The sequence below is a fragment of the Xenopus laevis genome, chromosome 2S, assembly GCF_017654675.1.
Source record: "Xenopus laevis strain J_2021 chromosome 2S, Xenopus_laevis_v10.1, whole genome shotgun sequence".
NCBI lineage: Eukaryota > Metazoa > Chordata > Amphibia > Anura > Pipidae > Xenopus > Xenopus laevis.
This window is the reverse complement of record NC_054374.1, coordinates 4,045,599-4,059,254: the sequence shown is the minus strand read 5'-3', so window position 1 is coordinate 4,059,254 and position 13,656 is coordinate 4,045,599. Positions and strand designations below refer to the sequence as shown.

The following is a 13,656-nucleotide window of genomic DNA, read 5'->3' as shown; positions in this document are numbered from 1 at the left end:
GCAAAACTACAGGTCTGAATCTGAGAAAAAAAATACACACACAAATCTACAGCAATAACTCAGCACTCACAGAACTTGCTTAAAAAGTGAAAAAAAAACTCCTTTTTATTGTGCCAAATCAATGTTTCTGTCACATATTCAGGCCTTTAGCAAGGTCAGACCTTTATAATCTTGAGTTAATGCTATGGATGTACTTGCTGAACTACCACTCTGCACCCAGGCGTTTCTGAGTCGCTAATCTCCCTGAATTGCTTCCACCTGCTAGAATGAGAAATCACCTGGGGCATGGCACACGAGGAAACTTCAGGCGACTTCAGAAAACGAAGCGCCGCAAGTACCATGCCCCAGGCGATTTCTCATTCTAGCAGGCGGAAGCAATTCAGGGAGATTAGTCGCCCCAAAGAAGAGGAGATTAGTCGCCGGGCAACTAAATCTCCCCGAATCGCCCAGTGTGACCTTACCCTTAACCTTACCCTATTATGTCTTGGTCTAGTTCAATCTATGTGACCTGACTGAATCCAGACCCATGGACTATTTTCAACCCACCCTAATTGCTTTTATTATCTCTGTCTCTCTGTAACATTCTCATTTATTGCCCAGAAACCTTTTTGTATGTATATGTATGTATATTTTTATTTGCTCCTCGAGGGCAAAGCACTGTACAGCAAAACAATAAATTAATAATAAACAAGGGGTCTTTGGAATAAAAAGTAACAATAAGTGTATTATTAGAAATACAATTCACATAAATATAAAATATAATTACAATGCAGATTAAGTGCTCAGTGTCAAGGAAACAAAAGGCTAGAGGAGCCTAACCCGTAGAGCTTACAGTCTAAATGGGAGGGTAACATACAGACACAATTCAGAGGGGTATTAAAGGAATTGTTCAGTGTAAAAATAAAAACTGGGTAAATAGATGTCTGTGCAAAATAAAAAATGTTTTTAATATAGTTAGTTAGGCAAAAATGTAATGTATAAAGGCTGGAGTGATTTGACGTATAACATGTCAGTCAGACACTACTTCCTGCTTTTCAGCTCTCTTGGTTTACATTGACTGGTTACCCTGGTTACCAGGCAGTAACCAATCAGAGACTTGAAGGGGGGCCACATGGGTCATATCTGTTGCTTTTGAATCTGAGCTGAATGCTGAGGGTCAATTACAAACTCACTGAACAGTTATGTCCCATGTGGCCCCCCTTATAGTCACTGACTAAAGGTTGCCATACACGGATAGATCCGCTCGTTTGGCGATGTCGCCAAACGAGCGGATCTCCCTCCGATATGCCCACCTTGAGGTGGGCAATATCGGGCTGATCCGATCGTGGGCCCTAGGGCCCAACGATCGGATCCTAGCGTTCACCAAACGGGCGGTCGGATCGCGGGACCGCATCAACGAACAGATGCGTCCGCGATCCGACGGGATTTTAATCCCATCCGATCGAGATCTGGCCGACTTTCGGCCAGATCTCGATCGGGGAAGCCCGTCGGGGGCCCCCATACACGGGCCAATAAGCTGCCGACACGGTCTGTCGGCAGCTTTTATCGGCCCGTGTATGGCCACCTTAACTCAGAGTTAGAGAGCTGAAAAGCAGATTCTGGCTGTTTTATTAGACATCTGTTCACTGCAGCCTTTATACATTACATTTTTGGCTAACTTACTATATTAGAAACCTTTTTTATTTTGCACAGACTATCTATTTACCCAGTTTTTATTTTTACACCGAACTATTCCTTTAAGCTGCTGTGGGTTACAGTTCGTTACACTGTTATATAAGAGCCAGTTCCCAGTTCAGGTGTTTCCTTTGAGTTTAGTTCTAAAGATATTGAAGGAGGATTCTCTCTGGAGAGTTTCAGGAATGATAAATATAAGGAGTCACAAGAGAGAAGGGTTTAATATAGGAAACAGCAGTCATTTTGAGTGATCTAATAGTATATTGATATAATGTGCCTTTCCATTTGTATTTTGCCTGACGGAGGGGCCTGTGAGCTCTGAAAGCTTCACGTCGTTACTTATTGAGTCAATAAAAGGGATCACAAAAACTTTACATTTTCCACAGACACGAGAACAAGAAAGGGAGGGGCCTGTGAGTGAAAACAAAGGAGCACAGGGAGGCGGGACATGTCCAGCAATCAGGAAGCAATTGACAGCCAATGAGCCTGCGCTTTTAATGAGCCAATAGGAAGACTTGTAACAAAGACCTGGGACGGCACAGAGGAAACGGGATCTTTTGAAACATGGCTTTGCTGAAAAAGAGAAAGCACGAGAGGAGTGAGCAGGACCAGGAGTATTTCCAGTGCTACTCGGATGTGTCAATCCATGAGGAGATGATTGCGGATACAGTTCGCACTAATGGCTACAAGCAGGCGATTCTGCACAATCATTGTGCTCTGCAGGGTCTCACTGTGCTGGACGTGGGCGCTGGCACCGGCATTCTCAGTGTGTTTTGTGTACAAGCGGGAGCCACACGAGTGTACGCAGTGGAGGCCAGCGCTGTGTCCCAACTAGCCAGTCACGTGGTCACGTTAAATGGAATGGACAACAAGGTGAAAGTGCTGAACAGTCCAGTGGAAAGCGCTGAGATCCCTGAACAAGTGGACGCCATTGTGAGTGAATGGATGGGATACGCATTAATGTATGAGTCCATGTTGCCTTCTGTTATCTACGCCCGCGACAAGTGGCTGAAACCTGGAGGAATCATCCTGCCGTCTGCTGCCGATCTCTTTATCGCTCCCATTAACGACCGCGTAGTCGAGAGTCGCCTGGACTTCTGGAACGAGGTTAAAGGGCTGTACGGCGTAGACATGAGCTGCATGAGACCCTTTGCCCATTCCTGTATTATGAACAAGGAGATGGCCGTCAACTTGCTCTCGCCCGAGGATGTACTTTCTTTCCCCGTCAGATTCGCCTCTCTGGATTTAAACGTCTGCACGCAGGAGGAGGTACGAAATCTCCACGGCTCATTCCAGTTCAGCTGCTTCGGCTCGTCTTTGTTGCACGGATTCGCACTCTGGTTCACCGTCACATTTCCAGGAGAAAAAACGGTCACTTTATCTACGTCGCCGTATGGGGAGGAAACACACTGGAAACAAACACTGTTGTACCTGGATGAAGAGATTCAAGTGGAACAGGACACGGACATAACTGGGGACATCACCCTCTCGCCGTCAGACGTTAACCCCCGGCACCTACGGGCGCTGCTAAACTACTCGATTGGTGGCGGCTTGCGAAGGACAAAGCACTTTCACATGGGAACTTAGATCTGCTATACAGAACCAATCAAGCCCCAAACGCTGAGGTCACTGAAAAAGAAATAAAGATTAAACTGCATTTATTTTTTATATTTTTTTTCTACCACAGTCCCATTCAGATTTTACTTGTTTTCAAGCTGAAAATTTTGTAAGTTTCCATTCTGAGCTAGAACTGTAGCTTTAATTCTTCATTGAGGGGACCATGGTCCCAACTTCGGCACAAGAGCCTAATAAAAATGTCTGCAAAATGTTCCCAATAAAGAATAAAAACTATACACCTTTGTTTCCTGGTTCATGTGCACCTCTTTGTATAGAGCTGTAGTTCAGCATCGGCATCTAACAGTGATTGGCTAAAATAGTCCATAGAGAGGACTGGTTAGTTATTTCTGTCAAGTACTGACTCACCTCTCTACTCTCCCTGTACAGCAGTAAAAAGATTTTTTTATAAACAAAAGAATAATTGTAGGTGCAACGTTATAAGTCTGATGAGAGTGATATTCCGAGTTTTCATATTTGTATTATTTGTAGTTTTAAGGTTATTTCGCTTTTTATTCAGCGGCTCTCCAGTTTGTCATTTCCGAAATCTGGTTGCTAGGGTCTGAATTACCCTAGCAACCATGAATTGATTTCGATGAGAGACTGGAATATGCCGTATTGGCTTTCTCTTTAACTCCAGAAAGATTTTTGTACCGGTCAATCTGAATTGAGAAGGAGAGTTGAATGACTAGCGAAATGTCTTCAAGAGAAAAAAAAATACAGCAAGTTCTGTTGATTTGACTTATTACTATAGAAATGACATGGTTGTGGTTTGGCTCTGCAGTTGTAGATGCACAATAGGCCACAATTAAAGCAGAAGGAAAGGCATATTTAAAGGAGAAGGAAACCCCCTGGGCACAAAACCCCTCCCCCGTGTTGCCCCCCCTCCCCCCTGGCCTACCTGTCCCCCTGGGCAAATGCCCCTAACTTGTTACTCACCCCTCTGCGCAGGTCCAGTCCACAGAGTTCACAGTCGCCATCTTCTCCCACGCGCGTCTTCTGCCTGCTTTGACCGGCGTCTTCTGGCGCAGGCGCAGTAGGAGCATTTACCGGTACGGATCTACTGCGCATGCGCCGAATGTCACGAAGTTTTCCGATTTTACTTTGTGACGCGCGTGGGAGAAGATGGCGACTGTGTACTCTGTGGACTGGACCTGCGCAGAGGGGTGAGTAACAAGTTAGGGGCATTTGCCCAGGGGGACAGGTAGGCCAGGGGGGAGGGGGGGCAACACAGGGAGGGGTTTTGTGCCCAGGGGGTTTCCTTCTTCTTTAATAGACACCCCCAAGTGATTTTATATATATATAAATAGTCTTAGGCAGCCGCACTCTGATCCGCATTTTATATGGATCAAATCATTTTCATAAAAATTCACATAAAGCCGTACTCCTATGTTCAGCGAATACAATTTTCTTTATTGCATAAATCTGTGTATCCAACGTTTCAGACCATCTTAGGGCCTTTATCAAAGATTCTGGTCTGTGTCTTCACTAACAGCTAAACCTTGGCTAAAAAAGAAGAAAAAAAACATTACCTGCCTATACTGGGCTTGGCTAATCATGTAATAACACGCTGGTTTTATCTGGTTCAGTTATTACAGGGAAACTAAATGCTGATGATGTAGTGTGTGCCAAGCATTTATTTATGCTTAAAGGGATACTGTCATGGGAAAAAAACATTTTTTCAAAATGAATCAGTTAATAGTGCTGCTCCAGCAGAATTCTGCACTGAAATCCATTTCTCAAAAGAGCAAACAGATTTTTTTATATTTAATTTTAAAATCTGACATGGGGCTAGACATATTGTCAGTTTCCCAGGTCCCCAGCTTCCCATCACTCTTTACTGCTGTACTGCAATATCACCCCCGTCCTTTCCCCCCCCAGCAGCCAAACAAAAGAACAATAGGAAGGTAACCAGATAGCAGCTCCCTAACACAAGATAACAGCTGCCTGGTAGATCTAAGAACAACACTTAATAGTAAAATCCAGGTCCCACTGAGACACATTCAGTTACATTGAGAAGGAAAAACAGCAGCCTGCCAGAAAGCATTTCTCTCCTAAAGTGCAGGCACAAGTCACATGACCAGGGGCAGCTGGGAAATTGACAAAATGTCTAGCCTCATGTCAGATTTCAAAATTGAATATAAAAAATCTGTTTGCTCTTTTGAGAAATGGATTTCAGTGTAGAAGTCTGCTGGAGTAGCGCTTTTAACTGGTGTTTTGAAAAAAAACATGTTTTCTGATGACAGGATCCCTTTAAGAAATTTGCAGTACTGCTAATTGGGGTGATATCACTCCAACTTGCAGTACAGCAGTAAAGAGTGATTGAAGTTTATCAGAGCACAAGTCACATGACTTGGGGCAGCTGGGAAATTGACAAAATGTCTAGCCCCATGTCAGATTTCAAAATTGAATATAAAAAAATCTGTTTGCTCTTTTGAGAAATGGATTTCAGTGCAGAATTCTGCTGGAGCAGCACTATTAACTGATGTGTTTTGTAAGAATTTTTTTTTCCCACAACAGTATCCCTTTAATGAATCTCTTTCTCACTTACATTATTTAGGCCTAGATGTGAGTGTGAGCTTTTACTTGTGCTCCCTGGATTCCCACTAACTGGGCCCTAAGTTTAACGTCTTTCTCCAGTGATGCAGCAAGTGGGACTCATTCAAGTGTAAAAATGGTTTAGCTCACTGGGTAACCAATTAAGTGAACCATTAAAGTGTCTAGCTATGGAATCAGACACATGACCATTGATATAATAATTAGGGATGCCCCCAATCCAGGATTCAGCCAAATCCAAGGGGCAGATTTACTAAAGGGCGCAGTGAGTAACGCTGTGAAGATTTGCCATCGTTACGGTTTTCAGGGACTTCACTGATTCACTAACGGGCGCAGACGTCACTTCTCTATTGAAGGAGACAGACGCTAGCGGTGATTCTCACTCTTATCGCCAGGCGAATTTTCGGTCTGGCAAATGGAGGTTACTCCGCAAATTCACTAAGATGTGGATTTTACTGAACGTTAAACACCAGACTTGCTTTCACCAGCTCAGACCAGGGAAGTGCAATGGAGTGAATAGATCTTCCTCAATCTTCTAAGTCCAAAAAACACTGGCGTCTTTTCCTTTTTTCAGAGTGATTGGCTGCAAAAGTCCTTACATTTTTTTTGGGGTAACCGGGTTCCCCCATACATTTTCTAACATATGGAACATATACGATACAGTGGGCTCATGTGTAGGGCATTATAACAACTATTTTATTTTATTAAGGTTCCCTGGACTTGTGTAGTGTAATGTATTTGCTGCAACATATACGTCCATTCAACTTAATCATTTCCCACTGTATGCAAATTAGCCTGAGCGAAGACCCCTAACAAAGTTGCGCTAGGATTTGCTCGCATTGTCGCAGTAACGCTAGAGAAAATTCGCCAGCGTTCGGTGCCCTGGACGCAACTTTGCATTTTAGTAAATTAGTGTTGTCTGTGCGAATTTTTGCCTGGTGAAGTGTTGCAATGGCTGCGAAGCCGTCGCTGGCGAATTTTCGCCACTTAGTAAATAAGTGCCCAGCAGAACCGAATTAGAACTGTCAGAAAATCGGTGGTACATGTTAAGCTCGACAATCTGAAATCTGTGTGGAATACACAATTCCCTACTAGTGCTAATTTGTATATAAAATATATGGAAATTAGAGTTCAGATTGAGTTTGGGGTTCAACCTTATCTTTTGCAAAAGAATCCAGATTCAGCCAAATGACAAAAAGTCAAAACTAGTGAAAAGTACTTGATGCGCAATACTGAGATCCATTACACATGAGCAGAGAATATCTCCAACGTGTGGAATGGACAGCGGTTTTCATTGGCTGATCTTAAATAAAACTTGGGCCTCACTTATCAAACCAGACGCCGTCATCTTCAGAATTCTGCTGATTGACTCGTTTGTTTCAATGCAAAGTCTTTATCAACTAGTGGTTGAACAATCAGGTTGTATTTTGAGGACACATATCTCATGGGTATCTTCCCGATCATTCAGGGTTTGCAGATTGGATGAGCACACTCACAGCATGCAGGGAATTGGTGGCACTGATCTTTAGATTTATTGGTATAAAATATTAAAGGAGAACTAAACCAGAATAATTAACGGCTAGAAATGCAATATATTCTTTACTGAACTTATTGAGATGCAGAACCTTTAGGTTGATGCGGTAATGATCCAGACCTTTAAAGTTGTGCACAGGGTGGTCACCATCATGAACTTTGTCAAGTGTGTCAGTAACACTGCACGTGCTCAGTGAGTAGTTACTGAGAAGCTTATCTTAAAGGAGAAGGAAAGGTTAAAAGTAAGTAAGCTTTATCAGAAAGGTCTATATAAATACACCAGTAACCCCTCAAAGTAATGTTGCTCTGAGTCCTCTGTCAAAAGAAACAGCACATTTCTTTCCTTCTATTGTGTACTCATGGGCTTCTGTATCAGACTAACTGTTTTCAGCTTAAACCTCCAGGGCTAGGGCTTGAGCATGCTCAGTTTGTTACTCTCCCTCCCTGCTGTAATCTGAGCCCAGAGCTATAAGTGAGCAGGGAGAGACTCAGGCAGGAAGTGATGTCACACCAAGCTAATACTACAGCTGCTATCCTAAACAAACAGAGAGAGCTTCTAGAGCTTTTTACTCAGGTATGATAAAGCATTCTGCAGAATAAATATAGAATTCTAGCTTGCACTATTGCAGCTAATCTATTGGCAATAAAATGCCTCTGTAGCTTTCCTTCTCCTTTAAGGGTTGTTGCAAATCAGGAAACACAGTAGATAACAGATAAGTACTACTGTAGTTTATATAAACAAGCTGCTGTGTAGCCATGGGGGCAGCCATTCAAGCACAGGATACACAGTAGATAACAGATAAGTACTACTATAGTTTATATAAACAAGCTGCTGTGTAGCCATGGGGGCAGCCATTCAAGCACAGGATACTCAGTAGATAACAGATAAGTACTACTATAGTTTATATAAACAAGCTGCTGTGTAGCCATGGGGGCAGCCATTCAAGCACAGGATACACAGTAGATAACAGATAAGTACTACTATAGTTTATATAAACAAGCTGCTGTGTAGCCATGGGGGCAGCCATTCAAGCACAGGATACACAGTAGATAACAGATAAGTACTACTATAGTTTATATAAACAAGCTGCTGTGTAGCCATGGGGGCAGCCATTCAAGCACAGGATACACAGTAGATAACAGATAAGTACTACTATAGTTTATATAAACAAGCTGCTGTGTAGCCATGGGGGCAGCCATTCAAGCACAGGATACACAGTAGATATGATAGATTTGTATTGGATTTTATTTTTGCCTTTACATCCCCTTTACTGTTTCCAACTCCAGCTGCAGGGACAAAGATCATGGAGCCAGATTTAAACAGATAAACTGGGATTCTATTGGGAGGATTATTTTGCTGCAGCCACTGGTTCTGCAGAGTTGGAGAAAGTTTATATTTAACAATACAAAAACTATAAAATCCACATTAGATTACATGACAACACAGGAGCCAGTGCAGTCTGTATATTCTGATTATTAATCAGTCTTGTTGTATCGGCTTCTGGCAGATATTATTTGACTTGTGCTGTTTTGATCATTTATGACGATCCCTAAGCAGCCCAGACCACACTGAGCATGTGCACAGTCTTGGTCTTGCAAAGATGTATAACAAAGTTACAAGATGGTGACCCCCTGTGGCCAACTTTGAAAGCATAAATTATTTGTTTGATTAGGCTTGTGGTGCAGTAAGTTCATGTTTATGTTTAGTATACAAAATACAGCATTTCTAGCCTTATTCTATTTTACTACTTTCACTTTAATAAATGGAACTATTTATATTTATTACTTATTAAAGCAGCAGTCCCCAAACTGTTTTGGCCCAGGGACCGGTGTAAAGGAAAAGACATTTTGCAAGGTCCAGGGGGGCCATCGGCAACGGTGTGTCCAATTCAGCGAGCCGGTGCTAATTGTGGTCTAGGCTCAGTGGCCCAGTTCAGGAATGTCCGCAGCTGGTGGTTGGGGACCCCTGTATTGAACAGTAACACTGTCAGACTGATATCTGCCTGATTCTTCTGGCCAACCCTTTGCACATGTAACAGATATAATTATAATATATTTACTGTATTCGCTGGTTAATCACATGACCATTAGCACTTCCACCGGGTGTTTTATCATATTCCATTTTCCCTCGTTTGTGTAAATATCACAGACACATTGGGGGGAATTCACAAAAGTGCTGATGATATTGAGACAAAATAAAAATGTAGAGATAAAAACCAAATTCACAAACCTCTATCTCCACTTTTGTGAATTTGTCTTTTAAACCTACACTTTTCAGGTTTTGTCTTTCGCGCGACATTTTAACGAATTTGTCTTTAGTTCTTACTACAACTGTCAGTCAGACAGACATTAAATTGGAATTTCTGGGGGAGGGGGGTTATTTTACCTAGGAACATTATACATCATTTTTTTCGGGATGTTTGTGTAATTCCACTTCAGTAACAAGAGATAAGGGTCTAAATATAAAAAAAATACTATTTTGTATAACATAGGGATTTGTTTAAAAAATAATGTTTTATTATTTAAGGTCAAGTGTCTCAGTGCTGCTAAAACTAAAAAATTGACTGGGAGGCTTTACTTTCCCTTTAGATTGTTAAAATATATTCACTCAAGTTGCAAATAATGCCTCATTCATTAAAGGGATACTGTCATGGGAAAAACATTTTTTTTTTTCAAAATGAATCAGTTAATAGTGCTGCTCCAGCAGAATTCTGCACTGAAATCAGTTTCTCAAAAGAGCAAACAGATTTTTTTATATTTAATTTTGAAATCTGACATGGGGCTAGACATATTGTCAGTTTCCCAGCTGCCCCCAGTCATGTGGCTTGTGCTCTGATAAACTTCAATCACTCTTTACTGCTGTACTGCAAGTTGGAGTGATATCAGAACAATGGGAAGGTAACCAGATAGCATCTCCTTAACACAAGATAACAGCTGCCTGGTAGATCTAAGAACAACACTCAATAGTAAAATCCAGGTCCCACTGAGACACATTCAGTTACATTGAGAAGGAAAAACAGCAGCCTGCCAGAAAGCATTTCTCTCCTAAAGTGCAGGCACAAGTCACATGACCAGGGGCAGCTGGGAAATTGACAAAATGTCTAGCCCCATGTCAGATTTCAAAATTGAATATAAAAAAATCTGTTTGCTTTTTTGAGAAATGGATTTCAGTGCAGAATTCTGCTGGAGCAGCACTATTAACTGATTCATTTTGAAAAAAAACATGTTTTCCAATGACAGGATCCCTTTCAGATAAAACTAGTAAAATAACTCAACTGTAAGTTAAAATGATATAAAATACACTTTTTTGTTTAATTAGTGTTTTACTTGCTTTGTAATGAGACTTTTACACCTAAAAGATGAGACAGAAACTTGTGCCGACTATAAAATGCTGATCCCTATTAATATGATAATATTTCCCCAATAAGGCGCCTACAGGAGGTGTGAAATAAAGTTTGGCTGAACTAAATATTAGAATTGATCTGACAAATGGGGAAGAGTTACGCTGACCTTTACTCCATTTTGAAAATGTCGGGAGAAAAATGTTGTTTGAAATTTCGTTTTTGCTCCATTTTGAAAGACAAATTAATTTAAGTGTCAGTAAACCGTCTCTTTCACTAAAATATGAAAAGTGGCGCCTGAGTCGGAATTTAGGCGGATTTCTGTTTGTGAATATGAAGAAAGTATTTTACCACCACTTTTACTCCGAAAATTTGCTCTCTCCACTTTTGTGAATTCCCCCCTTTATGTTTCAGAGTAAAATAACACCAAAATATGGTTTCATTTTTCAGACCGTTTATTTGTCTGCTGCAATTACAAAAAAAAAAAAAAAAAAGAACCCTAAAAAAAAAAACCAAAAAACCCCCATGAAATGAGGGATTGGTTAGTAACGCTATAAATGGCAGCAGTATTTTCAGATCGATCGACACTGCTACAACATTTAGGGTAAAGAAAATGCTGAATCTGTAACTGCGCAGTCTTTGCAGCCATGAAAGAAACCTCGCCGAGAGCTGCACAAAGCAGCGGAAACACAAATAAATACAGTTGCCCGGCTCTAGAACAATGGCAACGATACTGGGGATTTTTTTTTTTTTGCCACGTCTCGTTTTAAATCCTTGAGACACGAGTAAGAGCTGAACAGAGGCGGCAGCTACATTATCCCTCTTACAAGAAAGAGTGTTTCATACGTTTCCCATCAGCCCTTATAAAGCAGTTGCAGCAGGTCGCATCACTTTGCGCATTCATTCAGGAGAGGGATCTTTGCTGCACATCTGATCCTTTCCTTCTAGTTTTTTTTTGCGTTCTTTGGCAGAATATGCAACAAGTAAAAATAAAATTAGAACCCCGTTCACAAGTTTAAAACATCGCCAATAAAAACAGTGTAGAGACCATGAAACAGCTCCCTCTGCCTTTAAGAAACAGTAACATCAAAAAAATAAAAGTGTTTATAAGTAATAGAAATATAATGCAGTGTTGTCCTGTACTGGTAAAACTGATCTTTTTGCTTCAGAAACACTACTATAGTTTATATAAACAAGCTGCTGTGTAGCCATGGCGGCAGCCATTCAAGCACAGGATACACAGTAGATAACAGATAAGTACTACTATAGTTTATATAAACAAGCTGCTGTGTAGCCATGGGGGCAGCCATTCAAGCACAGGATACACAGTAGATAACAGATAAGTACTACTATAGTTTATATAAACAAGCTGATGTGTAGCCATGGGGGCAGCCATTCAATCACAGGATACACAGTAGATAACAGATAAGTACTACTATAGTTCATATAAATATGCTGCTGTGTAGCCAGGGGGGCAGCCATTTAAAGGAAAAAAGGTTCAGGTTACACAGATAGTAGATAAGCTCTGTAGAACAAAATGGTGTTATCTGTTATCCACTATTTAACCTGTGCCATATAGACTTTTTTCAGTTTCCACCATTGCTACACAGCAGCTTGTTTATATAAACTATAGTAGTACTTATCTGTTATCTACTGTGTATCCTGTGCTTGAATGGCTGTCCCCATGGCTACACAGCAGCTTGTTTATATAAACTATAGTAGTACTTATCTGTTATCTACTGTGTATCCTGTGCTTGAATGGCTGCCCCCATGGCTACACATCAGCTTGTTTATATAAACTATAGTAGTACTTACCTGTTATCTACTGTGTATCCTGTGCTTGAATGGCTGCCCCCATGGCTACACAGCAGCTTGTTTATATAAACTATAGTAGTACTTATCTGTTATCTACTGTGTATCCTGTGCTTGAATGGCTGCCCCCATGGCTACACATCAGCTTGTTTATATAAACTATAGTAGTACTTATCTGTTATCTACTGTGTATCCTGTGCTTGAATGGCTGCCCCCATGGCTACACAGCAGCTTGTTTATATAAACTATAGTAGTGTTTCTGAAGCAAACACGCCAGTTTTACCAGTGCGGGGCAACACTATATGATATTGTCATTCATTTAAATGACTAATTTTTTGTGAATTTAAATAGTAATGGAGGTGAGAAAAGGGAGATGTTGCGTTCATGGAGGAAATGCAGCCTTTGAATATTAGGGTCCATGATACTGGTGTAAGGCTTCATTCACAGACGTCGTCAGGCTGGACCGCGTACGACCCTTTTATACAATCTTAAAAAATAAAAATTCAAGGCGCTCCATGCGCCGTATCGGTTGGATCTCTTGTATTCCTATCGGTCCATTTCATCCAGAAGTGGAGTGGCGTCCCCCGCTACTGACATAGGGGTGCTCTCGATCATGGGACTGGGAGACGGCCGCGGGGTTACCCGATGTTTCTGTTTCCTGCGTTCGGCTTCCTTTTCCTGCAGCCACTGCTCTGCCATTTTCCCCCAGTCTACAGCCGTGTGATTGTTTGATCTGAGGAGAAGATTAAAAAATTGTGTTTAAAAGTAGAAAGTGAAACACACACTTGTGTCTCTGGCCTAAACATGTCGACTTTAAGTGCCAAGTAATTTATGATGTACTCGAAATAAATGCTCCCTATAGGAAACCTGCAAAAAGCTCTAGGCGCCTGTATAAAGGTTACATTTTTGAAGTGCTTTTATTTTTGTTTTGTGCAACTACACAGAACATAGGCATTAAAGGGATACTGTCATGGGAAAAAATGTTTTTTCAAAACACATCAGTTAATAGTGCTGCTCCAGCAGAATTCTGCACTGAAATCAGTTTCTCAAAAGAGCAAACAGATTTTTATATTTAATTTTTAAATCTGACATGGGGCTAGACATATTGTCAATTTCCCAGCTGCCC

General features: G+C 41.2%; 2 protein-coding genes across 2 annotated transcripts in view; one reads left to right on the top strand and one right to left on the bottom strand.

Annotated features, from left to right (window-relative positions):
- The first annotated feature begins 2,211 nt into the window (after window positions 1–2,211).
- prmt6.S (protein arginine methyltransferase 6 S homeolog) lies at window positions 2,212–3,525 on the top strand. Its single transcript, NM_001094051.1, is given in 1 exon segment — window positions 2,212–3,525. A coding segment is annotated over 1 exon segment (1,023 nt). The 5' UTR covers window positions 2,212–2,238; the 3' UTR covers window positions 3,262–3,525.
- A 9,300-nt stretch (window positions 3,526–12,825) lies between these two features.
- Window positions 12,826–13,656, bottom strand: part of supt6h.S (SPT6 homolog, histone chaperone S homeolog) — a 47,935-nt gene continuing 47,104 nt past the window's right edge. Inside the window, exon 37 of the mRNA XM_041583317.1 lies at window positions 12,826–13,263. Coding sequence (XP_041439251.1) covers window positions 13,077–13,263 — 187 coding nt within the window. The 3' untranslated portion in view covers window positions 12,826–13,076. The remainder of the gene's footprint in view (window positions 13,264–13,656) is intronic.